General features: G+C 41.1%; 1 protein-coding gene across 1 annotated transcript in view; it reads right to left on the reverse strand.

Moving 5' to 3' along the window:
- Positions 1–14,539: 14,539 nt before the first annotated feature.
- The window catches only part of DOCK10 (dedicator of cytokinesis 10), a 212,025-nt gene continuing 206,251 nt past the window's right edge, over positions 14,540–20,313 (reverse strand). The window contains 4 exon segments of the mRNA XM_007467990.1: positions 14,540–15,201; positions 15,204–15,273; positions 19,526–19,664; positions 19,827–19,927. Coding sequence (XP_007468052.1) covers positions 15,170–15,201; positions 15,204–15,273; positions 19,526–19,664; positions 19,827–19,927 — 342 coding nt within the window. The 3' untranslated portion in view covers positions 14,540–15,169.

Consider the following 20,313-nt stretch of genomic DNA (forward strand, 5'->3'; position numbering starts at 1 on the left):
ATCTCTTCCCTCTTGCATCTCCCTCCCTCCCACCCTCCCTATCCCACCCCTCTAGGTGGTCACAAAGCACCGAGCTGATCTCCCTGTGCTATGCGGCTGCTTCCCACTAGCTAGCTATTTTACATTTGCTAGTGTATATATGTCCATGCCACTCTCTCACTTTGTCCCAGCTTACCTTTCCCCCTCCCTGTATCCTCAAGTCCATTCTCTAGTAGGTCTGCATCTTTATTCGCGTCTTGCCCCTAGGCTCTTCTGACCATTTTCTTTTTTATTATTATTATTTTTTATTATTTTTTTTAGATTCCATATGTATGTGTTAGCATACGGTATTTGTCTTTCTCTTTCTGACTTACTTCACTCTGTATGACAGTCTCTAGGTCCAGCCACCTCACTACAAATAACTCAGTTTCGTTCCTTTTTATGGCTGAGTAATATTCCATTGTATGTATGTTTCCACTGGTTTTTTAAGCTAGTAAGCTAGAGCCTTGGATCTGTTAGTGGCTGACTTTGCAGCCATATAGGAAAAGATGGCCTCAGAATAAAGTCAATAAAAGGAAAGTCAGAGCTGAAAGCTGAAGAGAGATAGAATCCTGAAGATTCAGCCATGTTAGAAACCACTTCTATACTGAACTTTTTGTTAGGTAAACCAATACTTCTGTTTTTTCTTAAGCTGTTTCTTGCAACCCGACATCCTTAAGTCCATAGCCATGTATGAAATATTTAATGATTACCTTTCACTTTGTAAATCTTCATCAATCCTTGAGACAATGGACATTTCAATAAATATGATGTTTAAGTTGTGTATTGAAATGTTTGTTTGCCAGATTTCTCTTAGTACTGTGGTATTCTAGAAGTTTGATTCAAAGTTAAATTTAGTGCATAGAATTTGTCTTTAACCAAATACTTTCAATACCCTATAACATTTTATTTGGTCATATGTCAAAAGATTAGATAAAAGTTAAGTAGTTAAGTGCCATAGGTGACCAAAAGAGGACTTTATATCTGCTGGGGAGTACATTTGTTAGAAATAACATGATGATGCTACTAAGAACAATGCTGGGCTAATGAGATGAATGTTTAAGTTTTCTCTCCAGAAATAGGTATTCTAAGACTGTCATGGCACTCCACCATCATCTTGGACCCAGTATCTTTCTATATTTCTTCTCTGCCATTCTTAATGTGTGGCTACCAATCTTTCCCCAGGGTCCAAGATTGCTGCCAGAACTCAGGCTCACATACCAGGCACGAGGGAGGAAGTGAGGAAGAGCAGAAAGGGTCCAGGCCAGCTCCATGCTACCCTTTTAAGGTGCTTTCTAGATGTGTCCCCCAACAAATTCTGCCTTTAAGACCTCAATCAGATAGACACAAGGTTGGCTGAGAAGTATAGTCTTTTTGGCTCAGTACTTTTATCTCCTGCATAAAATCATGGTTGTGTTATAGAGAAAGATGGGTAAAACTTAGTGAGCAGCTGGCCATCTCTGCCGCAAATGCGAATTTCAGAAGTAAACAGTGAAGCATCTCTGATGGAAGTCAACATAAAATCGAAAACCGACAGGAGGCAAACCGAAATGACTATAGAAATTGAATACAAACGTATCTCAGAAGAGAATTGGAAAATGAAGTGCAAGTAGTAATGCGTTAGGGACAGAAATCAGGATGGTCACTAGAACTCCAGGCAAAGGAAGATGGTGAAAAATACATTTTCTCAGGGTTTAATGGACACAGTTTTTGGAAGAGAAGTAAATGTGAATAGTTGAGTTTATAGAAAGGTGCACAATTGAGAGCAAAAGAACTTTTCTTTTCAAATAAAACAAGTCAAAGTGTTTTTCAGCAGGCTTTATTAGACTGAGCTTGAATGAGACATCTTTAAAAATATCCATTTATGATATACCTGATGCCACATTCCCTATGCAGCCTGCTGGTGATAAATCTGCCCTTCAGAATAAAATTCCTCGCCTATCAAGGATATGTAATAAAGGCAATGCTAACATTTGAGTTTACTCAGAAGATATTTCTTATTGTAAAAACCTGCAGCATTTAGGTTGAAAAACATCATTATGTGAATTCTCTAGAGTGAGAGAGTGTAGGCAACAGCATCTCTCTAACCTCACAAGGTATCAAGGACTGTCATCCTCCAGGTGATTGGGAACATTCTCAGAAAGGACATCTGATGACATGGGGGCAATGGCTCGGTATGGCCAGTATGGGCAGGATTTTGGTTTAGGTTCAAGCAAATTCAAACAAGTGGTAAGGTGGAAACACAGCAGTGGACAGGCAGACAGATCTGACCACAATCTAGTTCTGCTTTTTATTATATTCCATCATGATATTGAACCAATTTCTTCATTTCCCTGGACTTGCATTTCTTCATCTATGAAATGATGATAAGGATACCTATTCACAGTGGTGCTGAGAAGAGTAACGGGACCATGTAGGTAAAGTTGCTTAGCCTGGTACTGATGGTGGACATTCAGTTAATTCAAACCCCACTTCTATCCTTGGCCCTACCCTTCTCTCTTTCTCCTTTTTCTTTCTCTCTCTATTCTTCTTTCCCCACAGACTTCAAAATCTCCTAAAGCACCACAAAGAGGCACAGCTTAAACATCAGCTTATGTAACAGTAGGTTCCACGTAGCTCGCTGAGTTACGCCAGGGTAGAGTAGAAAGCCTCCTGGCTGGAAGTTCTGCCATTATTCTGAGTAGACTGTGCATGTGCAGAACTATATGCCATCAATCTATTGACTCCAATTTGTAGAATATGAGCTGCTTTGCGAAGTTCGTTTTTCTATTCATTTCTTTCTTATATTTTCCACTTGTGATTTGCATAAGTTCTTGCTCTCTAGTCAAAATTATTATAGTATTCCCTGTGTGTTTGTGTGCACAGGTTAACTTTCAGAATAAACCAGAAAATGAATAGTTTGCTTTAGGTTTTCCCTGTTCTCACTTCCCCATGTCTTCATGATTTCCACTTGAACTTTGTTTTACATTTTTCACAATAATATGTGTATACTTTATTTATTTCACAGCATTGCTCTGAAAAGCTATCAGTTCCATTTATTGCCATAGTTAGAGCCAGTTTTTTGATGTAATTACAGTAAATTATTCCTGTGAACATTAATCAGTTCAATGGGTCTCCAATCTCAGCTTCTGAAACACACAGCAGGTCAGTGTTATACATGTCTGGTTTTTACATAGCTTCTAGGCATTTTTAATACTATCAAACCTCATATCTAGCTAATGTTTTTCTGTCATTAAGGATGACCAAGTTGATCCTCTAACAGAGAAGGAAAATTTGATGCTAAATTATTTTTGATATCACTAATTGAAAAAAAAAAACCGCTTTTCAGCAAATAACTATTTCATCCAGCTGGACTTTAGAAAGCATGCCTTTTCTGTATTCATATCCTTTGTCAGTGATTATGCTAATTTCACTTTTGTCTTTTATGGGCAATTTCAGAGGGTTTATCCAAAGCCGAACCAATAGGTGGCATCTTTCGTTAAGGATACAAGCAGATAATAAGTAGTATTTGTGCACTTTTTTTTTTTCTGCGGTACGCGGGCCTCTCACTGTTGTGGCCTCTCCCGTTGCGGAGCACAGACTTCGGACGCGCAGGCTCAGCGGCCATGGCTCACGGGCCCATACGCTGCGGCATGTGGGATCTTCCTGGGCTGGGGCACGAACCCGTGTCCCCTGCATTGGCAGGCGGACTGCGCCACCAGGGAAGCCCCATATTTGTGTACTTTGACACCACTTTCTGAGTACCTACAATACGGCGTGCACTATGCCAGCAGTCTCCGAAAAGAGATGTTTCCCTGTCCTTAGCCATCTCACATAAAGGGAAACCACCTGGGACTTCCAGCTGGTATTACATGTTCATTAGTTACTATGTATGGAGACAACATGAATTACTCATTTTCTAATTTATGCATAATTAATTATTCACTTATTTCAATCATTCTTTTAATAAATATTATTTTAAAATAATTTAAAGTCATGACCCCTAACTTCCCACTTGGGTTGCTTTTTTCGTGTGATATTAATAATTATAATTCACAGATGTTGAGTGCTTATCGTTGCCAGGCTGTGTGCTAAGTATTTTCTGTTTTTTCATTTAATCCTCTTAATAACCTTGCGAAATCAGTGTATTTATTATTGCCATTTTACAGATGATGAAACTGAGATTTGGTGAGCATACTTAACACCACTTAGGCAATTAGCAGTGGAGCCGGGGTTCTGTATTGCTCTGGAGCCCACGCTAAAAACCTCTATGGTATAGTGGTAATATGGTATGAGAAGGGAAACTAAGGAGTCACTAGTCAGTGTGAAATTGCACAAGGAAGTCTAACCTTGAGAGCTTTTTTGATTCATTTGCTTATTCTTTCACCCCTGTATCTAGCCGGTGTTGACTGAGACCCTTCTCTATGCTGGGCGCTTTGCCGAGCCTCTGGAATACAAAGGCACATAAGATGCAATCTTTGCCTTCAAGGAGTTGCATCCTTGGATTCAACTATTTGTTTTCTGTCTCCAAGGATTTCTCTTTTGATTACTCTTGAGTCATGCAACATCTTAGCTCTATGAGTCCAGGAGGAGGTGTTTGCTGCTGACCCTTGGCAATGGACTGCTATAGGAGGTCTTTCTGATCTGATTTTAATTACATATTCAAATGTCAAGATATCACAGTACAGAAAATATAAGTGGGGAATTCTGACAAGGAAAACATTATTTTCTAATTCTTAAAAAGAGACTATGCTAACATTTAGACTTCAAAGGGCGTATCACCTGATATGTTAAATAGACAACCCAAGAAGTTGCTAATTCCAATAGAGATGAAATTGATTAGAAGGTAAAGCATAATTTTTACCCAAGATGAGCACTGCACTCAAGGCCATTTCTGAGGTGAAAGAATGGGGCAATTATCTGTAATTCCAGTCATGAGGTATTTCTGTGGCTTCCAGAAGAGAGAACTGAATTGCAGCTACACAGCCCTCCAGGGGTCCTGCATTTTTGCCAGAGACATTTTCAGATTCTATTGAAAGGAATAGAAAAGCTGCATATTTGATGAGAGTGTAAAAATCGATAGTGACCAGAATATTAAAACCTATTATTCAAATTTAAGGCATCCTGTTATCAACAACTTGATAAAAAAAGAAATCCAACTTTTAATGAAGTGCATATGACTAAAGCCAAATGGAGGCTATTTTGAGAAGGTGTGAAACAATGTTGCCATGATACCTCCCAGAAACAAACAGATGCCTCATGGTATGGGAGCAAATGGGAAACCTCAGACTCCCCAGGGCTGGTGATCTGTCTGAGAGTCAGGGAAGTGTTGGCTTACTCTGCTGGGCTAGATTCATTTCCATTTCATGCATTTTAAAAACTTCCCATTTCATTCTTGCCAAATGTATGTATGATGTTAGGAAATCCCCATTTCTGGGGTGTGGCACCTGCCCATCCCCTCTTGGGGCTCTGACTCACTCTGCACAGGACCAGCAGTAGATAGGAAAGCAAGATGGAAAAATATGCTTTGCTTCTTTGGAGAGAGTCCCTGACTCAGCACAGTTACACACTCAAGTTACACTATAGAAGACAGTGAATATCAGCTTATAAAAGGCTGTTATTGTTCATTCTCAACTTTTCCCAGTAGTGACTGTAAAAATCCATAGTATCAGAACCAAGGTCTCTCAAAAAAAGAGTATAGATTGTGTTGAATCATCATTAGCATCTTGGGCTTAAAACCCTAATGGGAACAGTTTCTTTCTGGGAAGGACTCTTATTTTCAGCTGTTCTAAATGTTAAAGGCAAAGTAAGGGGCAATGTATTTCCCAAATCCTTTAGCTTAAAAATAACCAATTCAGTAAACCTCAGGCAGCAATGTCTTTTGCTCAGCTGTTCAGAAGGGAGAAGCTGAAAACTGGAAACCACTTGATAGACTGAGATGGGTCAGTTTGACTTTCGGAATCTAAAGGGGTGTTTTTGAGCTGAGGTGGTGAAAGGCCTCTGCCCTGGCTTGGGTCACTGGCTGGAAATATTTCTGTAGAATACTCCAGAGTCTTTTCAAGCTAGATTTCCATTTTACTTCACTTTTGTTAAAAAGCAAAAATTCTTTTTTGTTGCCGTCATTAAATTGATTTAACTTGATTTCTAGAACTTTACTTTTATTCTTTTTTTCTTAAAAAGATAATTGCTCATCCAAAGGGAAAAATAACATTGCAGAAGATAAGTCCCATAGAAATCCAAAGGAACTCACTAATTTTCATGCAAGTATTATGAAATGGACTTTCTCACTCATGGGCCATTCTGTTCAATAAAATATCCTGCAGATGCCACTGCCTTATTTGTAACTTTAAAACATCAACCTGTCCTGGATTTAGTAGTTACAGTTGTGTGGCTTTTGATGAAATACAAGGAAAGTCATTGAGCTTCAAAAGCAAATATTCTTTTTTTTTTTTTTTATTAATTTTCTTTATTTTTGCTGTGTTGGGTCTTCGTTTCTGTGCGAGGGCTTCCTCTAGCTGTGGCAGGTGGGGGCCACTCTTCACCGCGGTGCGCGGGCCTCTCACTATCGCGGCCTCTCTTGTTGCAGAGCACAGGCTCCAGACGCGCAGGCTCAGTAGTTGTGGCTCACGGGCCTAGTTGCTCCGTGGCATGTGGGATCCTCCCAGACCAGGGCTTGAACCCGTGTCCCCCGCATTAGCAGGCAGATTCTCAACCTGTGCGCCACCAGGGAATCCCGCAAATACTCTTTATAAATTAGGAATATATCCAAGAAACAATGGTTTTATAGTTGAGTATTAATATTAATGATGTAAGAAAGTTGCAAGCAGATGCCTCTGGAGAATCCTTGACATTAGTGTTATTTAAAGCTATTCTTTGTAAACTTTTGCTCAGTTACTCAGGCTCAATCACCATCACCTTCTCCAAATGACCTTCATGAACCCTGTTTGGGCATGTTTTGATTTATCTCTCACTCAGATCAACTTTATGTGCTTGCTGTAGCATCTCTCTTGAGACTGGTGGTTTATGATCTCTCCATCAAATTATTCTTCTCTTACCTCCCATGCCTGACCACACATGTTCCCTACAGGAACATCAAGGGGCAAGGGGAAGGCAAAGGAGTTTAGAGCTTTTATGGGAATTTCTTTATTTTGCTGATGTCTCCCCATCTCCATTATTCACCTGGAACACTTTAATCACCCGTGTTCTGAACCCAGACATCTTTATCTGCTTATCTGTCCTCTCTTCATAGCACTTCCTCTCATGTGCCCATAAGGAAATTGACACTTATCCTGTTCCATCTCAGGCAAATGAACTTCTGGTCAGGATGGGACTCTGTTCTCTAAGTAGACCATGGATCTTCTTGTTAAATCTTGGGACATAACCAAGGTGGAGCTGCAGAGGACATGCCAAGGGGGCTCTTAGATGCCAACTGTTAGCACTTCTTAAACTTATTTTCACCCTCTTAGAAAATTCAAGATCCCATATAAACTTTCTCACATTTTCAAACTTCTCCTATTGACACTATACACATGGCTCTCTCAGTAGCCATCAGACCTTGAATGTTGTCTTAGGATCAGGAGAATCAGATGCCAGTTGCTTTGGAATGATGTGGGAAAATAGAGTGACCTGCTAGGACTGCTAATTGAAAAATTTCAATGAACATATGCCCTCTATGTACACCACTCTACAAAGTACCCACACATCTGTTTTTGGCATTTAATTTTCAGAACCACTTGTTCGGTAGCACTCATGACCCTCCCTTAGAGAGTTAAAGTGATTGGCCCAAGGACATACCTGTTTGAGCCTTCAGACCGTAACCAGTTATGGTTCTTTGTAACTCATTTAGTATTTCACTTAGATATGATTTAACCGAATGTGTTCAGAGATGACTTCAGGCCTAGATAGAGATGATGGTTTATTTAGTGAGATGGCGGACAAGGATGTGGGTTGTGGAAGGACTTCAGTGGCAGACTATCTGAAGACCTAAAATTCCTACAATTAAAAATTCTCCTTTAGATGTGGTACAAAGATACCATGGAATACTACTCAGCCATAAAAAAAAATGAAATAATGCCATTTGCAGCAGCATGGATGAAACTAGAGATTATCCTACTAAGTGAAGTAAGTCAGAAAGAGAAAGACAAATACCATATGATATCACTTACATATGCAATCTAAAATATGGCACAAATGAACCTATCTACAAAACAGAAACAGACTCATAGACATAGAGAACAGACTTGTGACTTGCAAGGGAGGGGATGGAGAGAGAGGGATGGACGGGGAGTTTGGGGTTTGTAGATGCAAACTTACATTTAGAATGGATAAACAACAAGGTCCTACTGGATGGCACAGGGAACTATATTCAATATCCTGTGATAAACCATAATGGAAAAGAATATAAAAAAAGAATGTCTATATGTGTATAACTGGGTCACTTTGCTGCACAGCAGAGATTAGCACAACATTGTAAATCAACTACACTTCAATTAAAAAAATAGTTCTTTTGAGTTAAAGATTGTCCTTTTTTTTTTTTCTTGCGTTATGCGGGCCTCTCACTGTCACGGCCTCTCCCATTTGCGGAGCACAGGCTCCGGACGCGCAGGCCCAGCGGCCATGGCCCACGGGCCCAGCCGCTCCGCGGCACGCGGGATCCTCCCGAAACGGGGCACGAACCCGCGTCCCCTGCATCGGCAGGCGGACCCCCAAGCACTGCGCCACCAGGGAAGCCCAAAGATTGTCCTTTGAAGATACTAATTTTCACTCTTTCCTATAGTCAGTCATTGGATCAAAAGTTTGAGGCAACTTGATGTTAACCTTTCAGCAGGTTTCACGCAAGGATGGGAAATGCACAGGAACTGGGCAGCCACTCCTAACCCTAACTCCAGTGCCCAGCACATCGCCAGTTGCCCGTACCGCAGGAGCAGAGGTGGTCTCACGTAATCCTTCTCAACCCAGTATCCCAGGCAACAGCTTCCTTTTCCTTTTTTTTTAAATTTTTTTTGGCTGGTGGCTTGTGGGATCTTAGTTCCCCGGCCAGGGATCAAACCCACACCCTTGGCAGTAAAAGTGCAGAGTCCTAACCACTGGACCGCCAGGGAATTCCCAACAGCTTCGTTTTGATTGGAGTTGGTATTTGAATTAGAATTCACTTGGAAGCAAGATAAACACAGATGGAGAAGCGGAGTGGATTCTGCTTGAGGAAGACAGGACTGGGTGGAGGCCTCAAGCAGGGACTGCAGCGAGGCAACATTAGGTCACTGAGTGGTGGGGAGGGCACGAGAATACAAAGGAGCTAGGAGCAGAGAGGAGTGCAGAAGCTTCCAAATGAAAAGATCATGTTGTTAATAATTCTGCCCGTTTGCTCCTAGAGATGTACATATCCAGTGCCAAGTACTTCCGTGGCAAACCCTGCTGAGGCTGAGAACTGAAAAGAAACCCAAAGCAGTCAACACTGATATTAAAAAAAAAAAAAAATCCCCTTATAAAAGAGATTCAAGGACACTCATTCCTACGATGACTTCTGGCTCCAAATCCATCTTCCCGCAATCTACTCTTTCTCCCTTTGCTCTCCATTCCCTGCCCTAGCATTTTCTCTGGAACGTCTCCATTCCAACAGAATTTGGAGAAATGACTCCAGAACTCCGAAGTGCAGGTCAAGAGTTTGAACTGCCAACATCGCAAAGAAGGTTAAGACACAGTCTGCCTTCAAGCCAGCCATGGCATGGTTGGAAAGAAAATGCAGACACGTGAAATGATAACTGACAACATAATTAAGGAGAGAAAAATGGGTGATGCAGGCGTATATGCCAATGAAGGGCAGAGAATGAGAAATCCAGATGAGCTGGGGTCAAAAGCAAAGCTTCTGGAAAATCTATGGACTTGATCTATTCCCCCAAGAAATAGACTCTGATGTGGAGATTTACATGCAGGAAACGTACTGGGAATCCATGCCTCTTTGGAATCCTCTTCAAAGGCAGAAGGAGCTGAACTGTGATGTAGTTACAAGGTGCTCTCAGTCAGAGCTGGGGAGCCCTGATGGCCCTTCGGAGTCGTCTTGAACTGGGGCAATGAGGCCAGGCCTTTGTACCTCCCACCATCAACCAGTCATTGAATGTGAGGTTCGTCTGGGCTCACATTGGACAAGAGGAACTCAGTTGAGAGCCATTAGCTGCCAGGAAAGTGAGCAGCTGGGGGAATGGGGGTCTCAGTCCTGAAGGGGGGCTCTGGGTGTCCTATCACAGTGGTCACCACGGGTGTGAATTCAGTTAGGTCCTGGCGTATATGGGTTGGGTTTATACGGTTGGAGAAAAGCAACCTTTCAGGTGGAGGCACAAGGTTTTTCTTTGTTTTTTGTTTTTTTTGCGGTACGCGAGCCTCTTACTGTTATGGCCTCTCCCGTTGTGGAGCACAGGCTCCAGACGTGTAGGCTCAGCGGCCATGGCTCACGGGCCCATACGCTGCGGCATGTGGGATCTTCCCGGACCGGGGCACGAACCCGTGTCCCCTGCATCGGCAGGCGGACTCTCAGCCGCTGCGCCACTAGGGAAGCCCTTTTTTTTGTTTTTTTAAGTGAGCCGAACAATGTGGCCCCAGTGAAGGGTGTGCGTAGGCAAGCAGGCAGGATGTGAACCTGGGAGGAGGGGAAGGGGCTTCCGGCAGAGAACCTTGAATGCTACTCGTGCCTGCACTTGATCATTTTCAGAACAGAATATCACATTATTGGCATATAATATGATACATATTTGCACATATATATGATTTTTCACTGATACAAACATGGGGGAGGATATGGGGACCACTTGTAATATGAGCAAATTTAAAATTTAATTTAGGGTCATTTTGTCACGTTTGCTTTCAAATTGGTTTCATTTCCTAACTGCTCATAAGAGTACTGAAATTTTACATATATATAAATATTTTTTCTTTCTTTCTGGAGTTTGACTAATACTATAAGATGAAAAGCCATCAGTCTGCAAATATGGTAGAATCCTTCTGCAGAGCAATGTTCAGGTTATGAAATCTGACACTTCCCATACATACTCTCCATCTCTTCAGAAAGAAACAATTTTATTTGTCCATTTGTACTGTTTTCTGAACGGATGAGAACACAGAATAGGGACATATTATGGGAGGTTTGGATATTGGGCACTTGCTTATAAGGTAGTTGTTGCCAAAAATGAAGGGATACATTAATTTTTTTTGCAGTCTGGGCATTGTGCACTTTGAAATGAGAATGGACAGGTAGCTACTGAGTGGGATGATGAATGGGTGGGTGGACAGAGCCAAGACTAAAATCCCAAGTACAGATCTACTTATTCTGTGTTGGATACCTTCCAGGGTAAACCACAGGAAAATAATATCCCTTGTCTTCTTAGTTTCAGTCTTCCCATTTGAAGAACTGGGAGATTTGCTACCATTTTTTTTTATAGAGCTTATTTTGATGAGTTACTAATTAAAGTAAAATGTTGTAGATTGTTTTGAGAAAAAGGTAATATAAAGATGCAAAAGAACATAGAAGAATTCAGTCTTCGTAATTCGAAATCAGGTCACTGGTTTATAAGGCATTGTCCTCTGCAAAGTAAATATTTAGGGGTGGTTAATTAGCACAGGATGCGGTAGAACGTTTATACCCTTGTATGTCTAAGAATTATGTGGTGCTGGGTACCACTTCTTGGGGTTTCTATTTCAGAAGGCTTGATAGAGCTCAGAAATATGCATTTTAGCATGGGACATGCCTGATGCTGAAGCAGATGATCTGCTGTCCACATCTAGTAATCACTACACTTTGATAGACATAAAAAGTTTGAACTGTGGTCTGCACATGCCTATGGGATCTAGGCAGGAAACATAAATAAAAGTGGCTGACCTGGCGTAAGTCAGTCAGCGCCTGCTGCAGACTGTAGCAAAGAGAGCACCTGTAAAGCGATCAGTGGGGTCTCAGTTTTAACTGATTGTTGTCAGGTGGGCATGTGAATCCAGCATTACCAGAGAGCTTCATTTTTTCACAGATACTAGAAAGCTGGAATTTTATATAAGTCTCTGAATATTTAAGTGTTGCTGTGTACCTGAAAAAAATTAAAGACACTCAGTGTGACAAATAAAATGCATCTGTTGGATTCAGTCTCTGAGCAGCCAATTTGATGCATCTGGTCTAAAGAAGGAAGGAATAGAAGGCGCTGGGACTTGCAGGGTGAGTTCAGTGTTGTTAAAGCATAGTGCTCTTAGCTGATTCTCTCTAGAGCAGCTGACCTTAAACTTCTTGTACTATGAACCATTTCAGGGGCAAAACACAGTGAAGCCATCTAACATATGGCTGTTTGTGAGGCAAAAAATAGAATATTTGGCATTTAGCATGAGTAAAAAGATCTATTATTTTCGATTACTTCCTTAGAGGTTTTATTTTCAGATTTGGACAGGCGACCTAATGCTGATGGTGTCCTTAGGGCAGGGGGGATGGGTGGGTTGAGATGAGGAAATGAGCCTAAAGGTGGGAACTAGGTGGGAGACAATAGCAGAGGCAGAGTCTTCCTGGGTTCCTGGGACAGTAATCCTCTCGAGGGCAGCTTAAAAATCCAAAAGGGGAAACGAGAGGGGAGAAGCCAAGATGTTGACCAGGCAGTCAGAAACCCTAAGCGGGAGCCAGAACGAAGCTGGGAGGGATGCTTTGAGCCAGAGGGCAGCTCACACCATGATTTTTTTTCCTTTCTCCTTCCTTCCTCCCTCCCTCCCTCCTTTTCACCCTTTCTTCCTTTCTTTTTCTTCCTCCCTTCCTTCCTCCCTCCTTTTTCTTTTCTTCCTTCCTTCCTTCCTTTCTTTCTTTTTCTTTCTCTTTCTTTTTTCTTCCTTCCTTCCTTCCTTTCCTTTCTTTCTCTTTCTTTTTCTTTCTTTTTCTTTCCTTCCTTCCTTCCTTCCTTCCTTCCTTCTCTTTTCCCTCCCTCCCTTCCTTCCTTCCTCTTTCTAATGAAACAGTGGACTTTATTTGATAAAAGCACAGTTATATGAGTCTCAAGGGGTCAGAGTTCTCATCAAAAATGTCCTTTTATCACTTCTGTGTATATAATATTTCCATGGGTCTTCCAAGACCTATCTTCCCTTCTGGTCCTCATGTGCTAATACTGACTGATGAGCTTACAGGGCAGAAAGATGAGCTCAGCTAAAGTCTCCTAACTGGAGTCTGGGCCTTTAGAATGACTGGTGAGGGTCAATATAAAATGATATTCTGGAGCTTGCCTTCTGAATATGGAGACAGCTCAGCTGAACTGCTGCTGGTGTTGGCGGGGGAGGGAGTGGGATGTGTCAGTGGTTCCCACACATGGAGGAATATCAGTCACAGCTCTGATGAAAACACAGATCAGCCAGGATAAGCTCAGGATGCTGCAGTAACAAACAATCCTTGAACATCAGGACTCAATACAACAAAATGTTTTTCTCACTCAAGACTCCATGTCCAACAACGCTGGGGGAGTGGTGTGAGTGTGTGTCTGCTCCTGTGGCACTCAGGGACTCAGGCTGATGGAGTCTCTGTCTCCTGTCCTTCAATGATGTCTGCATCAGGCGAAGGGCTGGGGCAGAACCACTTACTGGCTTTTAAATATCTGCCTGAAAGTGACACATGTCACTTGGGCTCACATTTCAATGGCTAAAATATGGTCAAGTCTAACTTCAGAAGAGGCAGGAAAATGCAATACCACCACAAATTTATAAAATATACAGATTGAATGTTTGTGAAAAGTCCTAATAATTACCACAACCCTCGAGATTCTGATTCATTAAATCTTCTCCAAATCAGTCAAGTTATCTCCTGGGATTTGAAATCCCTGGCCTGTCTAGTTGACCTTAGGAGGAACTGTCCAGATGAGGTTCAAGTCCTTTTCCTGACTTCTTGCTAAGGCATCATAGGTGGTGAGTAGTATGGTCTGAAATGGTACACGCACCCCAATGTTCTGCAGCACTGTTTACAACAGCCAAGACATGGAAGCAACCTAAATGTCCATTGACAAAAGAATGGATAAAGAAGATGTGGTATATATATACAATGGAATATTACTCAGCCATTAAAAAGAATGAAATAATGCCATTCGCGGCAACATGGATGGACCTAGATATTATCATACTGAGTGAAGTAAGTCAGAGAAAGAGAACTATCATATGATAGTGCTTATAGTGGAATCTAAATAAATGATACAAATGAACTTATTTATAAAACAGAAATAGGCTTAGAGAACGAACTATGGTTACCTGTGGGGAGAAGGTTGGGGGGGAGGGATAGTTAGGGAGTTTGGGCTTGACATGTACACACTGCTATATTTAAAATGGATAACCAACAAAGACCTACCGTATACCACAGGGAACTCTGTTTAATATTCTCTAATAACCTAGTTGGGAAAAGAATTTGAAAAAGAATAAAACAAAAACAAAAACAAAAACCCCCAAAACGAAACAAACAAAAAACGTTGTGAGTAGGATTGCATCCAGCAGAGGCCCAGTCCCATGAACCACTTTTAGTAGCAACTTGCCCACTCTTCAAGAGGAAACCAAATGCAAAGTAACTGTATTTTTTATTTCTATTAACAACAAAATGCTTCCATAATTTCACATCTCATTGCTTTTAAGAGCACATATATTACAAATAAAGAAACTCCACAAACTTTAAAGATTAGTATTTATCAACATTTTTGTACACATACACAAATATTTTAATATAATGGTATCTGAAATGTTATTCATATAATTTTAGCACTGTCATAAGTATTAACTAAAAAGTTTTTTAAATTTGGTAAAAACCATATATTTTACAATCTTCTATTTACATCTGAAATATGCTCAAATGTTAAAAAACATTCACTTTGACCTTTAAAATATGTGTACGAGGACTGGGTATTGAACATAATGTAACCGATAGCAAACTTACAGTCGACTTTTGAGCTACACATTCATTGGAATTTCATAGCAAATATTCAGCTTGGCTTGATCAACGCTGCTCAAAGAAAAAAGATGTAAGAAATGTGCAAATCTGGAGGCTGGCAAAATTCTCAAGCTAGCGAGGTAAAAACAAAAAATATGAACACCATAAAAACTTCAAATAAATTAAATGTATCTTTCTCTTCCCCAAGATTAGCTGCGAATTCAGAGTTCTCTTGGATGCGTGTCTGACGTTGCAGACTCTCCCTCAAACTTCTGCACTGGGTGAGACAGAGAGGGAGCCGCCTTGTTAATTACTCGAGTGCAAGTTTGCTCCACTCCTCGCTTTGATGGGCCGTCCTGGTACGTAATCTTGGGACAGGACAAAACATATGTGACAAAACAAAATGAGGACAGAGAAGTCTGTGTTAATATCTCCAAACACAAAATTAAACCCAGAACAGTGATTTTTTAAAATTCCCTACAGGAAATCTGCAAATGTTGAAAAATGCACTTATCAAAGCAGATCTGAAGAATTTTTTCCCAGCCCATGTCTCAGCCATGTTGAACAGATTTAAAGTAGCTTTCCGATACTCTTCAACTATCATATATATATATATATATATATATATATGTATATATATATATATATATATATGCTGCTTACAAGAGACTCAGTTGCGGCCTCTCCCCTTGCGGAGCACAGGCTCCAGACGCGCAGGCTCAGTGGCCATGGCTCACAGGCCCAGCTGCTCCGCGGCACGTGGGATCGTCCTGGACCATGGCACGAACCTGCATCCCCTGCATCGGCAGGCGGACTCTCAACCACTGCACCACCAGGGAAGCCCCAGATATATATTTGTAAATGTCTGAATGAACCTTATGAATGTGTTTGAGTAATTCTGGAATTTTATTTTATTTGCAAAGTTTGTAAACTGTATGGGCAAAATCTGACCCCAAAGGGAAACAGCTGAAGCCTCATTTAAATGTTTGCATTAATGGAACTATAATACAAGGAAAAAATATACCTTGACCTGATTTTACTTTTGAAAATAATGTTAATACGCCTAAATCACACTTTCCTGTCAGATCTGTTCAAATAATGATATGTGAACACAATAACAATCACAGAAACCCCAGGCACCTCTAAAATCTCTGTGCAGAAGAGACTTAATGAATATTTAAAATTCTTGGTTATGACAGTTTTCCCACTAACTTCCTGCATTACCATGCTTTAGCTCTACTACTCTTCTGGGATGGAATGGTCGCTCTGTCCCCACCAAGCACCTGGCATCAATGTATCCTATACTACCAATAAGTTCTCCTTTTGATCAATGTCTCAAGTTCTGCTTAAATAAATTGGCCAACAATGTATCAAAAGGAATTCTAAAAGCAACATGCCTTTGGATCTCGCCTGCTTGGTACTTTAACAGAGTAGATGTGTTCCTTTCCCTGTATTTTATATTTGATATCCATTACCAGTGTTGACTTCACTATGCTGTCATCCTTCTAAATGTTGAAACAAACTCCGAATCAGCATCTTACGCTTCATCCAATAGTTACATATATTACTTTGGCCTCCATCAAAGGAGGCTTTTATGGATTTTGGCTGTTTATAAAATAGTGCGGCATTCTGACTGCCTGTAAAGGTGATTACTGCCTGCCTGTCACTTTAGCAGCTGAAGCTGTTCCATCACCACATCTCCATTTTACACACTAGCATCCACTTAATCCGGCTCCATCTCTCTCCTTATACTGAAGGTTCTTTCACTAAGTAGTGGCTTCAGTCTTAGCCTTTTAGCTAAGACTTTTCTGGACCCTCTTGGAGTGAACTGCATAATCAATTCTATTTCTGTTTTTCTATTTCTATGTTTGTCTATCCATTCTACTCTGTTTCTGTGTTTTAAAAGTTTTACGGTAGACTTTCTCTCTTCTACTGTTATTATATATGTACCTGTTTCCAGAATATGTGGATGAGTATCTAGGTATTTAAAGGTATTCATACATTAAAGATTATGGTTCATTCATGCATTACAGGGTTATGCTAAAATTTGACTACCCTTCCCTCTGCTAGAGTTCAAACCCAAACATTATGGTCAAATGCTTTATTAAAAAATTGAGAAAAGAAGCAGACAAAAGTTTTTTTGTTATAAATCTGAACTGAGATAAATACCCAGTTTTTAAAAAATACTTTGAACTTTAAGGACCCCTATCCTTTGCTAGCTATTTCTGACATTACAACCAACTCAAAACACTTATCAATGGTTGTCATGAAAACAGCTTATTTTGCTGTAGATGACTTAGAGTTTTGCTACGGTTAATTTAAATTTATGATTGATAATCGTCAATTAAGTAGTTAATTTAGAATATCCTCTACAGAGTTAGAAGTTAGTATTTTGTCCTCATTTTAATCTAAGGTGGAAATGTAGAATGGCCACATAATAGAGTAAATCGTTTGTAAGGAAAACTTTTTTTTCTTTTTTTTTTTGCGGTACGCGGGCCTCTCACTGCTGTGGCCTCTCCCGTTGCGGAGCACAGGCTCCGGACGTGCAGGCTCAGCGGCCATGGCTGACAGGCCCAGCCGCTCCGCGGCATGTGGGATCTTCCCGGACTGGGGCACGAACCCGTATCCCCTGCATTGGCAGGCGGACTCGCAACCACTGTGCCACCAGGGAAGCCCGGAAACTTTTTTTTAGGATATCGTGAATGTTGTCGTCATTGTGCCATACATAAAAACCTATGTGACAAATCCCCATAGAAGCTCAGGACCAGGAGAAAGTTTGTCTTTCCTGCCAACAGATCTATTTCTTTTACTAAATAACAGGACCTGTGTAATGCATAAGTTTCTTTTCTTTGCATCAGTTTCTACAAAGCACAGAGTCAAATTTTGCTTCTCTTAGCAAAGGTTTTCTGGAAAAGAAATTATTTTTCTCTCCTCTTAATCACCTGGTCCTTGTCTTTGTAATGTTGTTTTAGCACTTGGAGGTATAACAAATCTTTGTTTTGGATACAAATGAGCTCAAATGTATTTCAGAAGTTGACAGAATATACATTTTCCTTTTAAAAGCTAAGTTGTTAACTTTAGCTTTTTCATTTTACTAGGTTTTTTAATTTTCATACTGTCCTACCTTGAAATAGAAATAAAGTTGTTCTAATTAAGTAAACATCTAGAGAACACTAGTCACTATGGAGGCGTCTGGGAAAAATAAAGAGGTTGACCAGAAGGCCACAAAGGACAGAGTAGACATAAGGAAAGAAAAACATACCGCTTTTGCTTACAGTACTGAGGGAAATACTAGACACAGAGGAACAGAAGCTGTATAAACATGGACCACGACAGAGCTGCCAGGAAAAAAAGAGAAAAGCATTTTTGCCCAAAGTTTCAAGGTCAGATGCAATTTACAGTTGGAAACAAGCATTTCTTTGCCACCTATTCCCCCTTTCAGATCCACCGTTCGTTCTTTTTGTTTCATTCTCCGATTTATGATTTCCCCATGCTGTTAAGGCGTTGTTCCTGAGTATTTAATTCCCATTACCCCTGAAAAATTCCAAACCAATACTTCCACTAGCAATCCTGTCCAGGGAGATTGTTTTCTTTGCAACGTAAGTCAATTAACCATTTCTTTCTCTAACTGCTATGGAGAATTTAAAATGCGGTAGAAGGAGATGGAAAAGAAGAAAAAGGAACATATGGGAAATGCAATTAGAATACAAGATGCATATGACACATTTCATCTTTTGTTTTAGTGCTAGGCCATTTAAGGAAAGGAAAGGGAACTGATATTTAGTGAATGGCTACTGTTCATGGAGCACTATTGGGAGGTTAACTCAAGTTCTCCCCCTCAATTGTTCTGGAAAGAACACTTCTAACTCCTTGAGTGGACCATGGGTGATGAGATGTCCAGGTAGAGTGTGAGGGTTGACGGATGCTGGGAAGCAGGCCAAAAAAAGCAGAACTTGGCTTTCGGTCGCTTGATTCTCAGTATCCCCAGAAGTACTGTGATTATTGAATGTCCACATTTTGTGCACAGTCTTACAGAACATACTGAATACATGTCAGAACTCATGGATGACTTGCTTGTGGGGTGGGGGGTTGGCTTTTATCCCACTTCTGCATATTTTCCAGAGGCAGCCTTGACCATTAAAAGCCCAGGACCCTAGTCCTGGTGTTCTTCCTGAGTATGATGCAGAGACCCCTAGTGGCAGAACTGTGGAACTCCACATCCCAGCCTGGGGATTGTGAGGTCCTGAATCAGGGGTGTTGGGAGTGGAAGCAAACTCTAGCTGGAACGCCACCAATGTTCTTGGTGTGTAACAGGCATCAACTGTTCTGGAAAACCAACACACACTGTTTGGATAAACATCTCTGAAAACTGTGGACAGCAACTGGGTTCTCATCTCATCTTCTTTTCCTACAGATTTTTCTCCAACCGGATCCCTCTCCTTTGAGACAGGGGATACTGTGCATGGGGGAGAGAACAGCTCAGCAACATGGTGTTCAAGAAAGTACAGGGATTTCAGCAGCAGGAAAACAAAGAGACTCTTTCCGGTCTTTCTGGCATTGGGGATAAAATGGGCACTTTCTATGAATGGACTGCTCGGGCTGCCCCAGGGGAAGCCTCACCTGCTCACTCATGATTGCTGAGAGTTCGCTGAGCATGTCCTTATAATGGGATCTCAGTTCCTCCTGGTACTCCAGCTGGTCCTCCTTGATAAGGCGCTCATTCACATCCAGGGCCTGCCCACACACATCTGCAAACTGCCTTTAGTGACAACAATAAGCAAATTAACAGCCAGAGAAAGTGGCAACTCAAAGTCAGGCTGCTGATACACTCAGCTACCGAGAAGGTCGTTCAGGTGGCTTCATTCATGACTCCCTGTCTGAATGGATTCAAGGAAGAACAGCCCAACAAAGAAAATCTTACCTGAAGATTGCCTTCAAAAGCTTTACTTGGTTGTCAGGGTATTTCTTTGCATTGGTTTCTTCAAGAAAAGCCCGTGCATAGGCCATTGGCCCGGCATTAACCTACGGGGAGGAGAGAATTGGCTGAGGATGGTCCCACCTCCTCCATGGAGCCTGCTCCAAGGCTGGAAGGAGTAGCACCCATCATGTGGCCCTCAATTCTCTCACATTGCCTTGTAGTCTACTAATTTTTTATCTGTCTTATCTGCTGTCTCTCAACTGGTCAATGAGCTACTAAAAGGAGGCATCTGAATTCCACACTTCATTGTCATCCTTCCCCAACTTCAGTCATGTGTGCACCATGTCACATTTTGCCACATCCTCATTCTGTTAGCACTGTTATTTTCTTAATAACCTTGAAAACTAGACACCTTGATTTACTTAAATAAATTTAACATCCGTGAAATCAAATGTTTGCTGTGCTAGTTTTTTCCCTACAAACATTCAAG

Source organism: Lipotes vexillifer, unplaced genomic scaffold (genome assembly GCF_000442215.2).
Source record: "Lipotes vexillifer unplaced genomic scaffold, Lipotes_vexillifer_v1.1 scaffold907, whole genome shotgun sequence".
NCBI lineage: Eukaryota > Metazoa > Chordata > Mammalia > Artiodactyla > Lipotidae > Lipotes > Lipotes vexillifer.